Here is a 19553-nt window from a genome sequence, read left to right on the forward strand (position 1 = left end):
GAGCTGGGATTGCCCATGGATTAGGTGGGACACAGGAGAGAAGATCCTGCACCCTTGGACACATCTTAAAGAGGTTCTGTCAGAAATCAGGAGAACACTGGATTTTTTTTTTTTTTTTTACAAACTGGACTTTGCTGAGCTGAGCTGGCAGGGATTTGAAGCGGAGTAAAGGATGCTGCGACTGAAAATATTGAATGGGCATTTATTATCAAAGTCAGACTGTTTACATCTGTCAGGTCAACGAGATGCCACAACTACAAAAAAAGATTGTGCACATGGCAGTTCCAATGCAAAAAACCAGTAAAATGGGGCTCTCCCTCGGTTAAAAAAAGGACTTAAAATTACTCCAGAAAGCAACCGGGTTGGGCTGAACAGCTTTACATCCAGTCGGAGGAGGCGGCGAAGGGGCAGAGGCACAGCCCTGCAGCGGTGCAGTCCTGCAGCGGCGCAGTCCTGCAGTGGTGCAGCCCTGCAGTGGCACGGCCCTGCAGTGATGCAGCCCTGCAGCAGTGCAGTCCTGCAGCGGTGCGGCCCTGCAGCAGTGCAGCCCTGCAGCAGTGCAGCCCTGCAGCGGTGCGGCCCTGCAGCGGCGCAGCCCTGCAGTGATGCGGCCCTGCAGCGGTGCAGCCCTGCAGTGATGCAGCCCTGCAGCGGTGCAGCCCTGCAGCGGCGCCTAGGCGTTGCGGTCGATCCGCACGTCGATCTCGCGGCCGCGCAGCTGCAGCCCGTTCATCATGCGGCACGCGCGCTCCGCCACCTCGGGCGACTCGAACCGCACCACGCCGCAGCCCTTGGACTTGCCGTTCTCCATCTTGATGTCGGCGTAGAGCACGTGGCCTGCGGGCACAGCAGGGTGAGCCACGCCCCACCCAGGCCCCGTTCTCCATGCCCAGGCTGCTTTCCATCCAATCCTGATTCTCCATGCCCAGGCTGCTTCCCATCCCGGCTTTGGCACTCTCCATCCAACCCCAATTCTCCATCCCAAGGGCTGCTCTCCGTCCCAGCTTTGGCACTCCCCATTCTCCATCCCCAGGCTGCTTCCAATCCCGGCTTTGGAACTCTCCACTCAGGCCCCATTCTCCATCCCCAGGCTGCTTCCCATCCCAGCTTTGGCACTCTCCATCCAGTCCCTGTTCTCCATCCCAAGGACTGCTCCCCATCCCGGCTTTAGCACTCCCATCCAATCCCAACTCTCCACCCAAGGACTGCTCCTTACCCCAGCTCTGGCACTCCCCATTCTCCATCCCACGGACTGTTCCCCTTGGCCCTGGCACTCTCCATCCAATCCCAATTCTCCATCCCAAGGACTGCTCCCCACGCTGGTTTTTGCACTCCCCATTCTCCATCCCAAAGACTGTTCCCCTTGGCTCTGGCACTCTCCATCCAATCCCCACTCTCCATCCCTAAGTCTGCTCTCCTCCCTGGCTGTGCCACTCTCCATCCCATCCCAATTCTCCATCCCAAGGACTGCTCCCCACCCTGGCTGTGGCACTCAGAGCTCTGGGAGGAGCTGGCTCAGGGATTGTTTGACAGGAAGTGGATTTATCCCAGCGCAAGCTCCACCTCACACCCAAGGCTGGGCTTGGTTCCCATGGAATCATGGAATGGTCTGGGCTAGGAGGGACCTTAAAGAGCATCCAGTGCCACCCAGGGACCCCTCCCACTAAGTCCCATCCAGCCCAGCTGTGGACACTTCCAGTGACACTTGCAGTGAAAGCCACGGCTTCTCTGGGAAATCCATTCCAGTGCCTCCCCACCCTCCCAGCCAGGAATTCTTTCCCAATATCCCATCTGACTCTGCCCTCTGGGTTATTATCTGGCCATTATTCATATTCATTCCTCAGAGTGAGGAAAACAACTCACCACATTCATTGAATTTATCTTTCAGCATTTTCCATGTAAAATCAAAAGGCAGCTGTGGGATGAGAAGAATAAACCATTATTGAGGCTCTGCTGAACAACCTGCAGGCAGCTCTGCAAAACCCCAAAAAAACGCCCCAGGACAGCCACTGCCATAAAACCATGGATCACTCTCAGCCAGGAGTTCTTCTGGTGAGAAAATGGTTCCAACTCCCCCCAGAATTTGGCAGCATCCAGTATTAGACATTGTGATTGGAAACCAAGCATGGATGAGATCAACACATCAGTGACAATGAATGCCACAGGTGGGAAGGGAGGAGTGGGAAAGGGGAGGAGTGGGATAAGGGGGCAGCAGGAAAAGGAAAAAGGGGCACTCACATTTCTCACAAATATCTGACAGGCTTTCCGGGCCACGCCGGGTGCAGGGCCTCCGGCTCCTCCCAGGGACCCTGCAAAATTCCCTGCGAAGTTGCCCCGCTCCATGTCCATGGGCCGCTCAAAGTTGCTGCCCATGGCCAGCCCCATGCGCTCCATCCCTGCCCCCATGCCCTGCCCCATGGGCGGCCCCATCCTCTCCATGTTGGTGGCCCCGATGCGCTCCAGGCCCATCCTGTCCATGGGGGCGGCTCCCATCCTCTCTATCCCGATCCTGTCCATGGGCGGGCCCCCGATGCGCTCCAGCCCCGCGGGCATCCTCTCTATCACCTGCCCCATGCCGGTGCCCATGCCGGCGGGCACCATGCGCTCCAGGCCGATGCCCATCCTATCCATGCCCGCCCCCATGCGCTCCACGCCCGAGCCCATCCTGTCCATGGCGCCGCCCACGCGCTCGATGGCGGCGCCCATGCGCTCGATGCCGAAGCCGATGCCGGAGCCCATGCGCTCGATGCCCGGCCCCATGCGCTCGATGCCCGGCCCCATGCGCTCCAGGTTGGGGGCCAGGTGGTCGATGCCCAGCGGGGCCATGCGCTCCATGCCCGAGCCCATCCTCTCCACGTTGGAGCCCATGCGGTCCAGCACCAGCCCCATCCTGTCTATCTCCGAGCCCACCCGCTCCATCCCGTGCCCCATCCCGGCCGGGATCCGCTCGATCCCCGAGCCCATCCGATCGATGCCAGGGGCCATCCTCTCGATGCCAGGAATGCTGGCGTTGCCACCACCTGCAACACAGCACAGACAGCATCAGCAGCCGGGCAGGGACGCGCAGAGCTGGGCGGCTGCTCGCTCTGCTGAGTGAATTCCCAGCTGCCCCAGCCCGGAGCTTTGGGCTTGCAGGATGAGGCAAACTCAGCTGCTCAGATCAGACCACCCCTGCAGAGCTGCCCCAGCCCTAGGACCCCAAAATAAGGACATGGAGATGCTGGAGAGAGTCCAGAGGAGAACCCGGAGCTGCTCCCAGGGCTGGAGCTCTGGGAGAGCTGTGGGTGCTCACCTAGAAAAGAGAAGGCTCCAGAGAGAGCTCAAGAGCCTCTTCCAGGGCCTGTAGGGCTCCAGGAGAGCTGGGGATGGACTTGGGACAAGGGATGGAGGGACAGGACTCAGGGAATGGTTCCCTTGATTCTGGAATGTTGCGATTTGGTCATTAAACCAAATTAAATCTGGAAATTGATGGGGGAGCTCTGCCTGCTCAGAGATGTTTGGGTTCAATTTTGCTCCAGAAATTCTGCAGTTTCATTACTGACATTGTACAATATTTCCAGGGAACATGCTTGGAAGTTAAATGTGATACAGACAGCGGGAGAAGCAAGATTTTGTTTTCACTGACAAAAATTAACAACTTCCTGGCAGCATTTAAAAGCCAGACAGCAAATTCCTCGAGCAAATCTGAAATCTGCTTTTTTTATCTGTATCACACCCACCCCCCCATCATTTTTGTGAGCAGTTCAGGGATGAAAAGCAGGCAGGAAATGGATTTCATTTACTGCACTCACCTATTCCCCTCTCCAGGGTCTCTCCGAAACTCCGGGACATTCCCATCTCATTTCTTCCAAACTCCCTCTCAAATCCCCCTCCCATGGCCCGATCCATCTCTGCAAAGAGGAAGGGGAGAAGTTTGCAGGGGGTTTTATGACCCCTGAGAGAACATTTTACCACATGAATCGTTTTCAAGATTCACAGCACAGGAAGGTTTCTGTGATTTTCTCTTGATCATTTTGTCAAGGCTTCAGAAGCCCAAAGCCCCAAGGAAAAGCAGGATTTACCCCAAAAACATGGGAGGCTCTGGGGACTGGACGGAGCCAGAATCTTTCTGAATAAACCCCGCAAGGTACCATCAATAAATCATTGGGTTTGTGCAGCTCAGAAGCCAAAAGGGACTTGGGGACACAACTGGAAAAACCCCAAGTTATTCCCATAAAACCGAGAAAAGGCTCATGGAAAGAGGGATCTCTCCCAGGGAAGCCAGGAGGACACACAAAAATCCAGTGCCTACCACTCATCCTGCCCATGTTCATCCCAGCTGGGAAGCGGCCGATGTTCTCCATGCCACCGAAGGGACCTTCCATTCCTAAAAAAACAGATTTGCCAGGGATTCCTTAGGCATTCCAGCTCCACACTGGAGCTGCTGCCACACAACATTCCCACAGGCACGAGACAACTCCCTACAACCAGTTCCCAAAACGGGGTCAGGATTTGGGCACAGCATTCTAAAAACCATGGAATCACAGAGTGGTTTGGGTTGGGATATTCAGGATCCAGTTGCAACCCCCAGGGATGGCACTCCCAGGTCTCCTGAGCTAAGGAAGCACAGGTCACATTTTATGGGACGTACCCACCCTCCCCACACACCTGCAGCAGTCTGAATACCCAAAAAGGAGCAAATTCTTGCTAAACTGGTGATGATTCCCCAGCACACAAATTCCAGCTCAGTCTGAAGGACTTCCATAAAGGCCAAGCTATGAAAGATCAAGAACCACAGCTTACCTCCCATTTTATTCATTCCAAAGCCCATGCCTTCCATTCCCATTCCTCAAAATAAAAGAGAAAGCTTTATATAGCAGGTGTCATCCAAGAAATTCCAGCCAAAGGCTGCAGAACTCAAACCACACAACACATCCATGGCTTGGGCTGAAGAGCTTACATGGGATAAATCTGAGGAGATTTCAACATTCCTGCTCAGAAAATCAAGCAGCAAAGGGGAAAAACCCACTGGCATTTCGACATGGAAAGCTGAGTGTGTGCTACTTTTTAGGTGGCTCTTTGAAACTTGTGCTATTTCAACAGATCCTCACCAAAGATTTACAAGCCCACTAGAGGTGTTAAAAGTGAGAGATGCTTTGGAGTTTCATGGATCTTTGCAGTGTCTGCTGCTCATGCTCAAGAGTCAGAAAATGAGAGCTGTGTCTTGACCACAGTGAAAAAAAAATAAAAATGGAGCAGTTGGTTAAATTCAAGTTTCCATTATCAAGCTGAACAAAAAAAAACTCATTTGGCTTTAACATTCCTAAGAAACTACCAACTTTTTGGGGAGGCAAACAAAGCTATCTACCTTCTACACAGCTTAAAGCTCTCATGAAACAAAAGCATAGGAGTAATCTTCTTACCTCCAGGTCCCATGTTGCCCATTCCCATGCCTTTGTTTAAATGATTTGCATCAATAGGTTGACCTCCAGGTCCTAATCCCATGCCAATACCACCAAGACCATCTGAAGAAAATATTCAGATATCAAAAAAGCCTTCTTTCCATAGTTTGACAAAACAGCAAGTTTTATTTCTTAAGTAATTGACTTTCATTCTCCAAAAAAAGCTTGCTGTGTCCCCCCTGTGGGGTGCATACTGAAAGCAGGGAAGTGTGGAACAAATCAAGAGTAGATGTGTCTTGAATAGGCTAAAAACTATCTCCAATTCTTTGGTTTTATCTTTAAATTTCAATTTCTTACTGCTGAGAAAACTTGGTTTGGAGCTGACTCCTGAAAAATAACTGGCTAGAACACTGCTTCATTTGGGCAAAGTCCTCAGCTGAGGAGGGTGGAGTGGGCAATTTGGGAGAAGATCCCCTAAATGTGTGCACAGTTCTCACCTCCACCTCTGCCAGGGTTGGCCCCTTGCAGGGGAGAACTGGAGCACCTATGGATCAATGACAGCCACCGATGGAATTGCGAGCACACAGCCAGCCTCTCTCTGAGCAAACACAACACGGCATTCCCAGGCATGGAGCTGAATATTTTTAAGGATTCCCCAGCCCAAAGAAAGAAGAAAAAGCCCTTTTATTTCCTGAAGCAGGAAGAAAGTTCTCTGCTTGGCACAAACACCAGCTCATGGCATCCTCTGCCTGCAGGATTCCCTCGTTTCCAGCTCAGCACTGAACACAGGAGTGTTGAATCTTGTTTTAAAACAGCACAAGGTCCCCCTTCCCCGCCCCAGTAAAGGCCAAAATCCAGGCTTCCAGAGGGATTTAGGGAGTTTTACACCAAGGTAATGGAATTGGAACCCAATGACTTTGTCCTGAAGAGAGGAACATCCTTACAGTGACACTGCTGCTGAGGAAGGTCTTGACAGGCACTGAAAGCTGAACTAGGGAGGGACTAATTAATGATCATTAATAATGATGGGCAATTTAGCAGCACGCAACAGGTCTGGTTCCCAGGAAGAAAACAGCATCTGTCTGAATTCAGAGAATCCCGGAATCCCAGACTGGTTTGGCTTGGAAGGGACCTTAAAGCTCATCCACTCCCAGCCCCTGCCCTTCCACAGCCCAGGCTGCTCAGGACAATTCAAATTCCATCAACTGCCCCAATTTAGCTGCATTTGAACAAATTCAGCCTCCAGCTCTTCCAGTCCCAACTCTTCTCTTCAGTATTCCAGTATCTCATCCCAGCATGGCCGAGGTTAGGAGGGGCCTTTGAAGGGCCTGAGCTCAGCCCAGGCTGCTGAGCCCAGATCACATCCACAGCTTTGGGGTATTCCCAGGGATGGAGACTCCACAGGAGCTCTGAGCAGCCCAGTCACCCTCCCAGGAATGTTTCCTTACATCCACGTGGAGTCTGTGGATTTCCACTGCTGGTTTAGACTTGATCTTTTAGTTCATTCAAATTCCAAGTTGGAAGGAGCAGCTTGGGGGAGCCAATTATTCTGAATTTTCATCTCCTGGGTGTTTTGTTGGTGCTTTCTGCATCCTGCACCTCCAAGAAGAGCCTGGTTCCCTCTTCTTTCCATATTTAATACATTGATAAGATCTCCTTTGGAAATTTGAAGGCCTGGAAGGCTCCCAGGTCCTGAATCCAGCCTTTCCAATTTAAGGGAAACCATTCCACTCCCAGAGAAGGAGGTGCTGACTGATTCACTGTATTTCCATTAAATCCCACTATTAATGGAAGGCACTGGGATCTTGGAATTGCAATGGAGAGCTCTGGAAGCCTTGAGAAGGTGAATGTTTTAAGACAAGCTTCTGGCCATGAGCTGAAAGAAGTATCCAAAAAATCACTGAGCAGCTCTTCTTCACTATTCCCCCTTCTGAAATTATTCAGGAATTTGGATCCCAGTTTTCCAGTCTGAACCAGAGTTTTACTGGGGCTGGGACTGGTTCTCAGGTGCTGAACAGCCAAATAAAAAGCAGAAGATGTTGAATCATGCAGGGGACACTTACGAGGGAGTTGTTGGGGTCGCTCTGGAGGAAAGAAATCTCCTTTGGGGAAGGCTCGTTCATCCTAAAAGGAATTCAACACGTTAAAGCTGGTAAGGAAAGCAGGAAATTATTTCCTGATTCTTAAAACTTTGAATTCAAATACAGATATTTCAAGTTAAAGCAGTCTTGACTGTAGTTTTGATTTGTCTTTTAGCAAGATAATCTGAATTAACCTTCCCTGATTGCATCAATTCAGCAGGCAACAGGCAAATCACACATTTCCCCCTCTGAGTTTTGATCCATCCTTGAAACCACAAATTCTCCCCAAATCAGCAGTGCATTCCCAGGTCAGTGGGAATGGGGAATGGGAGTGTCCTCACCATTTTGACGTGCATGGGTCTGTCAAAGAGCAGCTGCCCATTGAACATCGCTGGGGGTCGTTAAGGATCATTCTTCAAGCACTGAGTGCTCTCACAGGGAGCACAAAAACCCCTCAGAAAATCCATCTCCTCAGTTATTACTCACAGATTATCCCAAATCCTTCTGCCTTCTCCAAAACTAAAATGCCTTGAAATCTAAAAATACTGAACATTAAAAAAAAGGCTTTTTAAAATAAAAAAAAAAAGATAAAAAACATATTTCTGGGTAAGATTAAGTTCAGAAAGAGATACAAACCATAACTCTAAGTCAGCCCAAGTGTTTAAATGCTTCCTCAGTCATTTTATCCATTGAAGACAGGACAAAACAGAGAAAAGCTCCACAGCAACACCATATTCTGAAGTGTGCCATGACAGTGAATCTTCTGCCCAACTCTGCTCCCACAAGGTTTTGTGGATGCAGTGCAGAAGGGAATTAACAAATAGAAACTTTGGGAAAGGAAGAGGGTTTATTTTCCTCCTTTCCATACCATAACCAGGAGTTGAGAGAGTAATACCTGGAATTTTATTGCTGTTGGGTTTCTAGGTGGCAAATCATTGCTTGGCCAGTGGAAGGAAACAGGAACAGGAAAATACCAATTCCGTGTGCCTTGGCACAGGGACTTTTTCCTTTTCAGAGAATTGCATTTTAATATTAATTGCAACCTAGAGACAGAAACTCATCTCGGATTGAAGTACATTTATCCACGTAGGAAAGAGAATTTCCTTTGCTAAGGATCCTGAGCAAACTGCAACAATTCCTTCAAGATGGAATTTTGCCTCTGTTTTGCTTTTCCTTCCATTTTCCATCTGCTACAACTTGACCTCCCCTGCCCTGGATACAATATCCTCCTTTGGAATACAGTTCCCACTCTGCCCTGCTGCGTTTCCTGGGCTCTCTGCCCCATTATTCCCAGTTTGCTGCCAAGGATACAGATGGCCTGCACGGCCTCGATGGCCTGCTCGAAGGTGACAGTGCCGATGCCCCGGCTCTTGCCGTCCTTGTCCTCCAGAATGTCGGCCCGGACCACCACCCCAGCCATGCTGAACACCTCCTTCAGCTTCTTCCAGCCCACCTTGTAGTCCAGCTGGAAAACAGGGCATTGTTGGAAATGCATGAGATTTTCATGAGAAAACAGCTTTAGTTGGCTCCTGTCCTCCTCTGGTATTGGCATTAAAGTTGTCAGAGAGCCGAGATAAAATTCAACCAAAATACGAAGTTTTGTTCAAAAATCCCCATTAACAGGCACTGTGGTACAACTTAACTGAGAACCTCCTTTGCACAGAGAATCAACAGGACACAGAGGAGCTTTTCCCGAATTCCCAAGGCTTTTCCTTCCTGAGATTTGCCCCAGCTGAGAGGTTCCCACTGCTGGATTTGCAGCAGGGGGTGCCCAGCACTCACGTTGGCCACGAAGACGGTGCTGCCGAGGCGGCCGGCCTGCAGGGCGTGGATGATCTCGTTGGGGATATTGGGGTTGTTCAGGATGCTGGGGGGGATGTTGATCATGCCAGGGCCGCCAGGGCCGGGCCCGATGCCCATCCCTCCTGCTGCCATCACCTTCTGCATGGCCCTCCTGGCGTGCTCCCCGTCGGGGTCCTGGGGGACACACACACACCCTCAGATCAGATCCCACATCCACCCACATCCACCACATGCTCCCCGTCGGGGTCCTGGGGGACACACACACACCCTCAGATCAGATCCCACATCCACCACGGGCAGTGCCAGGGCTCCCACAGGCACAGACAGGAGTTTCCCTTTATCCCAGGGCATCTGCTCCCTAAGCACTCCCAGCCAACTGCTTCCCTTTCATTGTCAGTCAATTTATGTTATTTTAGCCAACACCCAGCACACTATCATTTAAATGATACCTTTATTATTGATACCCTTTAATAATAAGTTATTCCTCTCCAGGCATTTCCCTGGTTACCAAGTTGTTTATCCATCATTAATACCAACAACAAACCTCTGTTACACTGTTCCAAACCCTAATAAACCCCCAGTGCCACTGGAGAGGTCTTGGAATGAACTCCCAGGACTGTCTGTCAACAGCAAGGCCACTAAAATGGAAATACATCTTTGATGGATTCCAGGAAAGAGCTGATTCTATGGAATTGTTGGCGGAATCCATTCATTCTGATGCAGAATTCAAAGGGAAGTTTGTAAAGAACAAACAGAGGTTTCTGTGTCAAATCATTAACAAAGGAACTGCAATTAAAGCCAAACTCCTGCTTTGTCCTCACATCAAGTTTAGTCTTGATAATCACAAGTCCAGCAGTGGTTAAAACTATCAGAAAAAGGTTGACTGGGTTTTTTTATCCTATTTAAGTCCTGCTTTCTGCCCATTATCCTCTGAGTCAGCCCTAAACCTTAAACAGGAACTCCTGCTTCCCCCTCTATCCCTGCCAGAACAGATCCCCTCCTTACTTCTTTTACTTTCAGGGGTCTCCCACCAAGACTGTGCTTGTTCAGAACTTCAGCAGCCTTTTTCATGCTCTCCTCCATCTTGAACTCAACCACCCTGTGGGGACACAAACACAGCTCAGGACGTTTTGTTTGAAGAAGTCTCCTCAGATTCCTGATGAAATCAGATTGAACTTGAAAAATTCAGAGTGAACTTACGCGCATCCCTGGTGAGATGATTTCCCAGGGCAGTCACATGGAGGAGGGAAGAGGGGAAAAAAGAAAGTCAGTGATAGCTCAAATCACACACAGATATTTTATTATTAAAGCCAAATCACATCAGTTAAGCCCTAGCAGCAAAAATAAATGTAACCTTACACAGGCAAGCCTCCAATAGTGGAATTCCATAATTTCTTATGCCTTAACAGGATTAACCTGGGGTCTCTGAGGTTGTAACAAACACTAAATCCCGACTCTCCAAGAAATACCACACGCTTCCTGTGACCTGCTCTTCCCTGGCATACAGCAAAACCCTCCACACTCTCACCCTAAATCCATATCCTTCAGGACACTTAGGAGTGCTCCTATTGTCTTCCCTGATCCTGGACTCAAGGCCCATGAAGGCACTGAACATTTACATTTAGGAATTTATCTCGCTCTGCTGGCCCAGGACGTGGAGTTTGCAGCACCTGCTGTTGCACCCTGGCCCTTCCAAACTCAGCCAACCACTCGAGTGACTTTTCCAAAGCACAGGAATATTCCAGAGCCCTGTCCTGCCTGCTGGGCTCCAGGGTCACACGGCCAACGCCAACGGCACGCAGGGAACAGCTCCTGATTGCAGAGCCCACCCCACCTCCTCCCATCCCACAGCACTCCTGACCTAGAGCCACTGCACATCCACACTCTGAGCCTCCCTGGCCTTCTGTCCAGCACACAGAAACATTTCAGGTAGAAAATCCACAAAGAAACTCTCAAACACTTACCCTTGACTTTCCTTCAGCGTCCATTAAGAGCTCCACGTATGTTACCTCACCAACTACAAATCAGATTCCAGACGACACAGATACCAAGGGAGAAAAGCCAAGAAAACAATGGGAATTTAGAACAATCAACAACCGTGTATGGAGCCTCTGCCTTATAAGAAAGCCCAGAAACACTCCATGTTCTCTAGACCACAAAACTGGACAATTACAGGTATGCAGTAAAGGCTTCAAGCACTTCGATATGTTCTTGGTTTTCCTCCACCTCAAAGCCAGAGATTTCCACAGTTCCCTGGATCTCCAGTGCCCACTCGTTACCTGAGGCAATCCAAACCCATGGGAAAGGCTGCAGGAACAAGTTTCCTTCAGTTGCCACAGGATGCAGCCCTGGCTCCATAATCCACAATTTCAAGTAACTTTTTTTTCTCAGGATTTAAGACAAAAAAGGAATCACACTGAACCAACAGATCAAGAGATCACTGCCTGCTATTTATTTTAACATGTTTTTGTTAAGTTACAATAAATTCTATTTTAGCATTAAAATCTGCTACATTTGCTCTCAAGTCAAAATTGTCAACAGCAAAAGGCAAAAGACAATGGAAAACTCCACCTGCCCCTTTCCTCACAGGATTGGGACTGCCTCTCTAGGACCAAATAACCCTGGCAGGGACTTCCAGAAAACCACTACCCAAATGGCTGCTGCCTTTGAAGGGACTGGCATACAGAAGAATGGAATCAACACCTTTTTTTTTCCCTTTTTATTTTTCCTTTTTGGTTTTACAAGTCCTAGGGTTTAAATTTAAACTAGGAGGACACCAAGCTGCATTATCTGGACAGTGGAATGTTTTATTTGTGGGAAACCATGAGCCAGTTGAGTATGAATAGTTTAACTGGAGCAAGGAAGTGGGGCTTCATAATATTCTGCCAGGGACAGAGGGAGGTGTCCAGCCTGACCTCCCCCAGGCCCAGCAATTTACAGGACACTGGGTATCACTGTGGAAAACTGACACCCTGGAGCTCTCTTGAAGCTGGAAAAAAAAAAGGAATGCTTAACAAAACCACTGATTTGTAATCTCCATTTCTTATTTTAAACAATACTTTAGCAGTAAGAGTATTCCAGCCAGAGAACAGGATGAACAGCTCTGATCCACTCCTGCTTTTGGAAGGATAATGTTTGAGGCTGGAAAAGGCTGCCAAGTCCCTCTGAAAGGGACTCCACTGGAGTGTCCATTATCATCCACAGCTCCAGCAGCTCCATCCATGTTGGTATCAAGCCTAACAAGGAATTCCAGCCTGTAATCCCTTTGAGCTCCTGCAGCACACATGGGATTGTTCCCAAGGAGTCCCGGGGGGGATTCAGCGCTGCCATGAGGTTCTGACGCCATCCAGCTCAAACAGCAGCAGCCAGAGTCCAAGCACACCTGGGGCAGGGATGCAAACAGATTCACCAGTTCTTCCCAGGTGAGCTCCACTCCAAAACCTCTCCGAGCCAAAGCTTCCAGGTCTGGCATTCCCTGAAGCTGCAGAGCCCCCGGAGCGAGGGCTCTCCTCTCCCAGCCACTTCACCTACAGCTCCTCACAAACAGCTCCCAAAGGAGCTTGCCAAGCTTGAGGATATCCAGTACAATTGAGCATCTGCTCTTGTAACCAATCCCCGACTCTGAACCACAAGATCTCCAGGAATCTCTTGGGAAGTTGAGTCTGTGCCAATTTTGCTCAGAGCTTTCTGCTGGAGCCTTACAGACACATGAAAATCCAAATATCCAGCCTGAAGTAGCTGCTATGCTTTAAAGGAGATCTGAACTTCCTGAAGAGCCCGGTTTCAGAACAGCAGGAGAGGGGAATGACACACTCAGTGCAACAGCTCTGAGCCAAGACAGAGCCCAGAAACACTGCCATGAAAATGCATTCATTTCACCTTAAACTGTGTAAAAGGAGCCAACCCAACCCTTCTGCCAGGAGAACATCGTCTGTGACTGGCAAAGGAAATATTTTTTTAAGAAGCTAGGCTGGATCACATTTTATTTGGAGTTTTGGAGTTTTTTTCTAGATCCCAAACCACAGGATGCCATGGAAAAGTACCAGGAGCAGATATCCATGTGCTAGACCAGGATAAATGCCCAGTGATCCTGGCAAGATTCCCTTCTGCCAGAGAACAGCTGGATTCTGTCAGGGAACATCCCATGGCCACAAGTGGAGAAACTTCATCCAAGCACAAAAACTGTTACTTCAGGAGTTTCCTAAGGGAGGAAATGTCCAAAAAACACTGGCTCCTAGTCACTGCAGGTTTAATTAATCAACACATTCCCCATGGTGTCTTTAAGACTTAATGTAGAGGAAACTGATTTATGGATTTATTGAAACCTCACACCTAAAGTTTGAAAATGCAGCTTTTCCCAAACCAAGAGACTGGAGCAGAATTTACTGCAATAACCAGAAATCCAAACTGAAGGAAGCTTCAGTGTTATTTATAACAGTCATTATTTTTAATCCTCTTTAAAACTTTGTATCACTTCCCAAAGTTTATCAGTACAGAAAATGTCAATGTTCAAGCTGGGCTGCTCCAGCAGAATTCCAATACTCTGCAGGGTCTGAACAGGAAGCTCAGATCAGTATTCACAGGGTGACCTGAGGCCCTGAAGACACATCTGGGAACTCCCCAGAACAAGCTCAGACAGAAATAACAACTTTAGGTTGGGCAATTTGATTTTAACAGTTTGTGACAAACCAAAGAGCTCTGAGAGGTGTGAAAGATGCAGAGAGGGAAGGGGGAGCAAGCACAGAACTGGGACAAGGGAAATGCTCTGTAGCAGTTATTCCTTGGCCTCCAGGGCCAAAAGTAAATACTAAATATGGAAGGAAAACCCCAAAGTGGCTGGATGTCTCCTCATCTTCTGAAGAACAAGTGATCCAAGAAGATTAAAAAGCTTCACACTCGCAGTGTGAGGCAAAGCAGAGCTGGCCACAGTTCTTCCCTCATTTACAGGTAAAAGCTTGGGACAGGCAACCCCTGAAAAGTTAAGAGGGGAGAGAAGAGGAGCAAGTTTTACACATGCAAAGCTTTGGCTGAAAAGGCAGAAGGAAAACCTTCCCAAAGCAGAGACAGCAGTCAGCAGTTCTGTCACAGATGGGGAAAGGAAACTTCCCTTTTGCAAGAGAACACCCAAAGTGGTGATTTAGGCTCTTAAAGAGCTCAGGCAGCAGAGGGAGTGAAAAGCTCCCTGCAGCCAGGGAAGGGCTGAGATTCCTTGGAAAGATGGTGAATGCCCAAGGGAAACAGAGCAACTCATCAGAGACTTCAGCAAACGGAAGGGGGAACAGGCCAAGGGCAGGACAGCACATTCCTTCCCCATCCCTCCCTCCCTGACTCCCCAGAACTCCACACTGTGACCAAATCCTGGGGACTCTGCAGTGAGCTAACACCTTGTGTCTGCCAGCAAAACGAGGGAGTTCCAAACAAGAACATCTCTTCATTCCATTACCAACATTCCCACTGCATACCTGTAATTGAGTTTCTCCAACCAATCCACTGGGATGCCCGAGCCACGGCGTGAGGAGAGAGAGAGAGGTGGCACCTGGAGCAGCCTGGCCGCTCCCAGGCTGCAGAACAGCAGCAGCTGCTGCACACACGGCACCTCCCCGAGCTCCTGCTGCTGCTACAGCCCCTTCTGCACGGGGCCCAGCCCTGCAGAGCCCTCACACACCCAGGGTTTCCCCTTGGGCAAGAATTCCACCTGCTCCCAGAGCCTGGGACGTTTGGCCTGGCGTTCTTACGCTTCCGAAGCAAGCATTCCAACGGGTCGGAGTTTTCCTGGGGCTTGGAACTGCTCTGCCTCGAGGCAAGGACTGAGCAAGGCCGAGCACAGCACGAGAGCAGCAGTTTGGGAGAAGTCCAGAACAACTCCACGGCAAGTCCAAACTGTTGGGTTCATCAGCAGTGCCAAACCCCAGGAATGATCCCAGTTTGAGCAGGACAAGCCCTGCAGCCAGAAGGAAAAGGCTCCAACGTTCCCCTAGGAGCATCTGCTGGAATGAGCAGCTGAACAGCCCGGCAGGAAACAATCTCAGCCTGGCCTCTGCCATCCACGGGAACTGGAGAGAAACCACCAGACACTGGGAACGGGATTCAACACAGCACAGAGCTGGACATCTCCTCACCCGGAACACCAACGGATCTGGGGCAGCCACGGGGCAGTGAGGGCTCCGTCCATCATCAGGGCCTGCTCAAGCAGCCCTTGAGGCTGACACTGTTGCCATGGCACAAAACCACTGCTGGCTCTCAAACAGCCCCTAATTTGGGAAGCTCCCAGTCTGTTCCACAGATTCATTCCCTTTTGCCTCCAAAGACAAACAATTGAAACCCTCTGGAACTTTGTTTTCCCCTTCTTTAGGCCACACCTCAAACGCCTGAACTGCCAGTCCTTGCCCAGCTCCAGCACAATGACCACTGCCCACTATCCTGGCTGATGCTCTGGATCCAGAAGTGCCCCACAGGAAATGTTGTGCTGTTACTCTGAACTTGGTTTAGACATTTTAAGGCTGGAGAAGCCAAGGATTTTCTTGCCACTCCACTGCACTTCCAAGGTGACTTGAAAACTGGAAAGATGGGCACCAGCCTGAAGAAATGACACTAATTTAGCCTTGTCACTACCTGAGCACTCAGCTCAATCTCTTCATCTTCCTCAAGAGACGAAGATGTTCAGGTCAGCAAAGGCAGCTCCCATCCACATAGGAATTAAAGGGAATTGTGGAAGTGGGAACACCACAAATCTGATTTCCAAAGCCCTGATTCTGCTGCAGCACATGCCAAAGCACCAACCTGATTTTGCAGGTCACCCTTAAATACACTGAACTGCAACCAATGGCAGAATGGCTCTTGAAGCCAGCCCAAACCCCTCCAAATTTGGGGACACAGCTGGATATCCACACGCCAGAGCAGGACATAACCACCTGAATGCCCAAAAAAAACATTCAAATGCTTCAAAAGTTCTGCTGCACTTCAAGGCTAAAATCTGCTGAAAGCCTGGGCTTGGATCCCTAAGGAAAACACTGCTAATCCTGGGATGAGGCTCTAGCAGCTGTGTGCCACAGGCCTCCACAGGAACCATCCCCTGGAAGGCTGCCAGGGACAGAGGTTGTGCAACACCCAGAAGGCTTCGGGAAGAGCTTTTCCAAACTCGTGTGGCCGAGCGCACCCAGAGGTGCAAGTGCTGAGCTCCAGCCAGAGCCAGGCACGGGCTGGAGCACAGGACAGCCTCTCCACCTGAGCTGCACTTTACCTTTCTCTTTGACCAGGTCCTTCAGCGACTGCCACTTGACGTCGAAGGGGATGTTGGTGATGAAGGCTCGGTACCTCTTGGCGGGGTTGGTGTAGGGCTCGAAGCGGTTCCCTCCCCTCTTCATCCCCTTCTCCTTCTTCTTCTCATTCGGGGTCGGGCGCTCGCCTTCGCTGCAAGGAGAGAAGCCCTGTGAGCTGCTGGGGATGGAGCAGTGCCACCACCTCCAGCTGGAACAAAAGCAGAGCTGAATCTCTCAACTCCAGAGCAGTTTGGATGGGAAGGGAAAAGCCCAGACCATCCTGAAAGGAAAAAAACAAATCATGGGAACAAAAAAGTTTCGGGCTCAGTCTTACATAATTCCCTTCACTAATCCAATTAATCTCCTTGCTCAATCAGTGCTGCTGGAGAAGATGCACCGACACATCTTGAGGAGGAATTCAGAACACATCAGATAAATCTGAAATTTCTACAATCCTGAGCTTCTCCCAACCTAGCACCTGTGCAGCCCTGCAAACGCCAGGTCAGAAATCCCAGCTCCATCCCTTCAGGACCATTTCAATCCCTGAACAGACACAACAGCCTGCAGGGAAAAAGGAAATTAAGAATGCAGAAACCTCTGAAGGTTTATATTTGAGGCTGTTCCCTGCTTCTATCACCCAGCAGCCAAAGCAATGGGAATTTTCCAGTCTTTCTCTCACTGAATTTTATTTTAAAGTTTCTTTATTAATGAAATAATTAAAACTCCAAAATTAGACTTGAAATAGGACAATCCTTTTCCCACTTTCATTTCTGTTTGGTTGGTGAAGTAACATAAAACGTAGCTGTGTTAAAAGCTGTACTCTGATTTTAGTTGTTATCTCTTAAACTGGATTTCCTCAAGGCCACTGAGAACTTTGGTGTTATCCCTGTGGAAGTGAGAGCTCTGCCACGTGGAGCTGGATATTCCAAACACAACTGCACCTGCAGACACAAACAAATTCCCTGGAAGCACCCCAAGTGCAACAAGGTCAGGAAAAATAAAACCACAGCAGAAGGATAACTTTATTTAAATATACTTCCACGAATGAACAGGCTCCTCATGGAGACAAACTGCTGCTTCCATGTTCCCAGGAGTGGTGGGAACAGAATCCAGGGTGGGAACACCCTTCCCTGTCCCTGGGACCAGGGATGTCTCTGCCCCTGCCTGGCTCCAGCTGCACAGTCAATGAAATTGTGTCTGTCCGGATTTTACTGCTCAAAGCACAGTCTGACTGTTCTCCAATGGAAAAAAAAAAAAATAATGGAACTTTTTCCCCTAAAGCGACACTCGGAAAACTGTTCCTGGGCTCGGGAAACACAAATCCAAGCTCGGGTCTGCAACAGGAATCACAGCACACCAGGTTTAACCTGATTCTTATCACCCCGCCATGAAATGAGGCCAAAACCGCCCTGAGGGATAGAAGTTCTTTCTATTCTGCGGATTTGGTACCAAAACCGGCTTTGCCAACTGTGGAATTTTCATCGAGCACACACATGAGGAAGTGAGAAGCAGCTGAGGCTTTTTGCGCCCTTCATCCCCACGTTTACAGAGCCGGAACTGCAGCGCTGCCGATTCTGGTTTAAATTTCTCTAAGGTTTTCCCGACAGCAGCCATCGGGATTGTGCAGCCCCTCCCCTTAAACTCTCACCCTCGAGGTGTTTGCGCTCCTAAATCCCCTCACGCTCAAATTACCTCCAAAAAGGAGCACGCCGGGCTCCAAAGCGCGCAGGAGGATGAGGGAGGTGCTGAGAGCAACGGAGCTGTTCAAAGTTTACTGACAGCACAAAAGTAATGAACTTACACATCCCCCCACTGGCACAGCCTGATCCCCCCTGGGGAAACCAAAACTCCAGCAAAGCTGAGCAGCGGGGATGCTGAGGGGATTGCTGAGGGGACGGATGGTGGCGATCCCCGGGCTCCCCGCCCGCCGGGCCCCGGCCCGCAGCGCCGCGGGTGCCCCGGAGGCGCCTTCGGAACGGTCCCGCCCGGGATCCCGAGGCGTGCCCGGAGGGAGCAGCGGCCGCAGCGCCAGGAGAGGCCCCGCAGCGGTGTCCACCTCGCGGGACCCCTCGCCGGCCCCGGTCCGCCCCGCTGCCCTCAGGCCGGGCCCCGCAGCGGGGAGGCCGCACGCGGCCCTTCGGCCCCACCGGCAGCGCAGCTCCTCACGACCCCCCCCTACCTCTTGGGGGGCGGCCCCCCCGCGCCGGCCGCCCCGTTGGGCGCTGGCGGAGCCGCCGCTGCCGCCGCGGCCGCCGCCGGGGGCGGCTCCATTTTGCCGGGGGCGCTCTGCGAGGCCGCGGCCGCCGCCATTTCCCAGCGCGTCCTTTGTGTGGGGAGCGCGGGGCACGACGGGACGGCGCCGCGGCCCGGGCCGCCAGGGGGCGCCGCGCCGCGCATGCGCGCCACGGGAGAAGGAGCGGCGGGTGGGGTGGCGGGAAGCCGCGCGGGAGCCGCCGCGCATGCGCGGTGAGGCGCCACCGCCGGTAATGGCGGGTCCGCGCGGGCGCGGTGTGGCGGCGCCGTGCGGGAAGGGCAGGTAGCAGCGGGGAGTGGGGGTCTGAGAATGCGCAGGGCTGCGGTCACGAGGTGCGGGCGGGGCTGGCGGCAGCGGCACCTGGGAATGCCGGCGCTGGCGGCTCAGGCTGTGGGAGGTGCGTACGGAATGGCGGCAATAGCAACGGCGCATGCGTAGTGCGGCGGTGCCGTACAGCATGGCTGCCACGGGCTGCGCGTGCTCAGTGGAGTGAGCGGAATAAAACCAGCTGCAAACTCAAAATGACTCCGAGTCCTCAGTTTTTAGAAAGAAAGTGACACTTTAAGCACAAACAGACTGTTTGGTGATTTTTATCTACATTATGAATATGTGTCATTGGGACATAGGGGAGGCCGGGGCCCCATCCCATGGTGCTGTGAGGAAGCCGAGTTTTCCCAGCCCCGGGTCGCAGCTCCGGCGTTCCCCAGCCGGAGCCGGAGCACAGCCAGGAGCCAAGAAGATGCGGAACCCCCTGTGAGGCCGCGGCTCTCCGGCG

At 51.0% G+C, this 19553-nt stretch overlaps 1 protein-coding gene across 1 annotated transcript; it reads right to left on the reverse strand.

Annotated features, from left to right (window-relative positions):
- Nucleotides 1-188: 188 nt before the first annotated feature.
- Nucleotides 189-18871, reverse strand: HNRNPM (heterogeneous nuclear ribonucleoprotein M). The gene is made up of 16 exons (XM_021546177.4): nucleotides 18704-18871; nucleotides 16506-16675; nucleotides 11230-11282; nucleotides 10466-10473; nucleotides 10271-10364; nucleotides 9245-9439; nucleotides 8774-8927; nucleotides 7804-7853; nucleotides 7445-7505; nucleotides 5403-5504; nucleotides 4783-4827; nucleotides 4292-4366; nucleotides 3792-3890; nucleotides 2239-3020; nucleotides 1864-1915; nucleotides 189-837 (listed from the first exon to the last, which is right to left on the reverse strand). Exons 1-16 carry the CDS (start codon nucleotides 18832-18834, stop codon nucleotides 674-676), a joined length of 2235 nt encoding a protein of 744 aa, XP_021401852.2. The 5' UTR covers nucleotides 18835-18871; the 3' UTR covers nucleotides 189-673.
- Nucleotides 18872-19553: the final 682 nt, after the last annotated feature.

The sequence above is a fragment of the Lonchura striata genome, chromosome 28 (assembly GCF_050655825.1).
Source record: "Lonchura striata isolate lonStrDom1 chromosome 28, ASM5065582v1, whole genome shotgun sequence".
Lineage (NCBI taxonomy): Eukaryota > Metazoa > Chordata > Aves > Passeriformes > Estrildidae > Lonchura > Lonchura striata.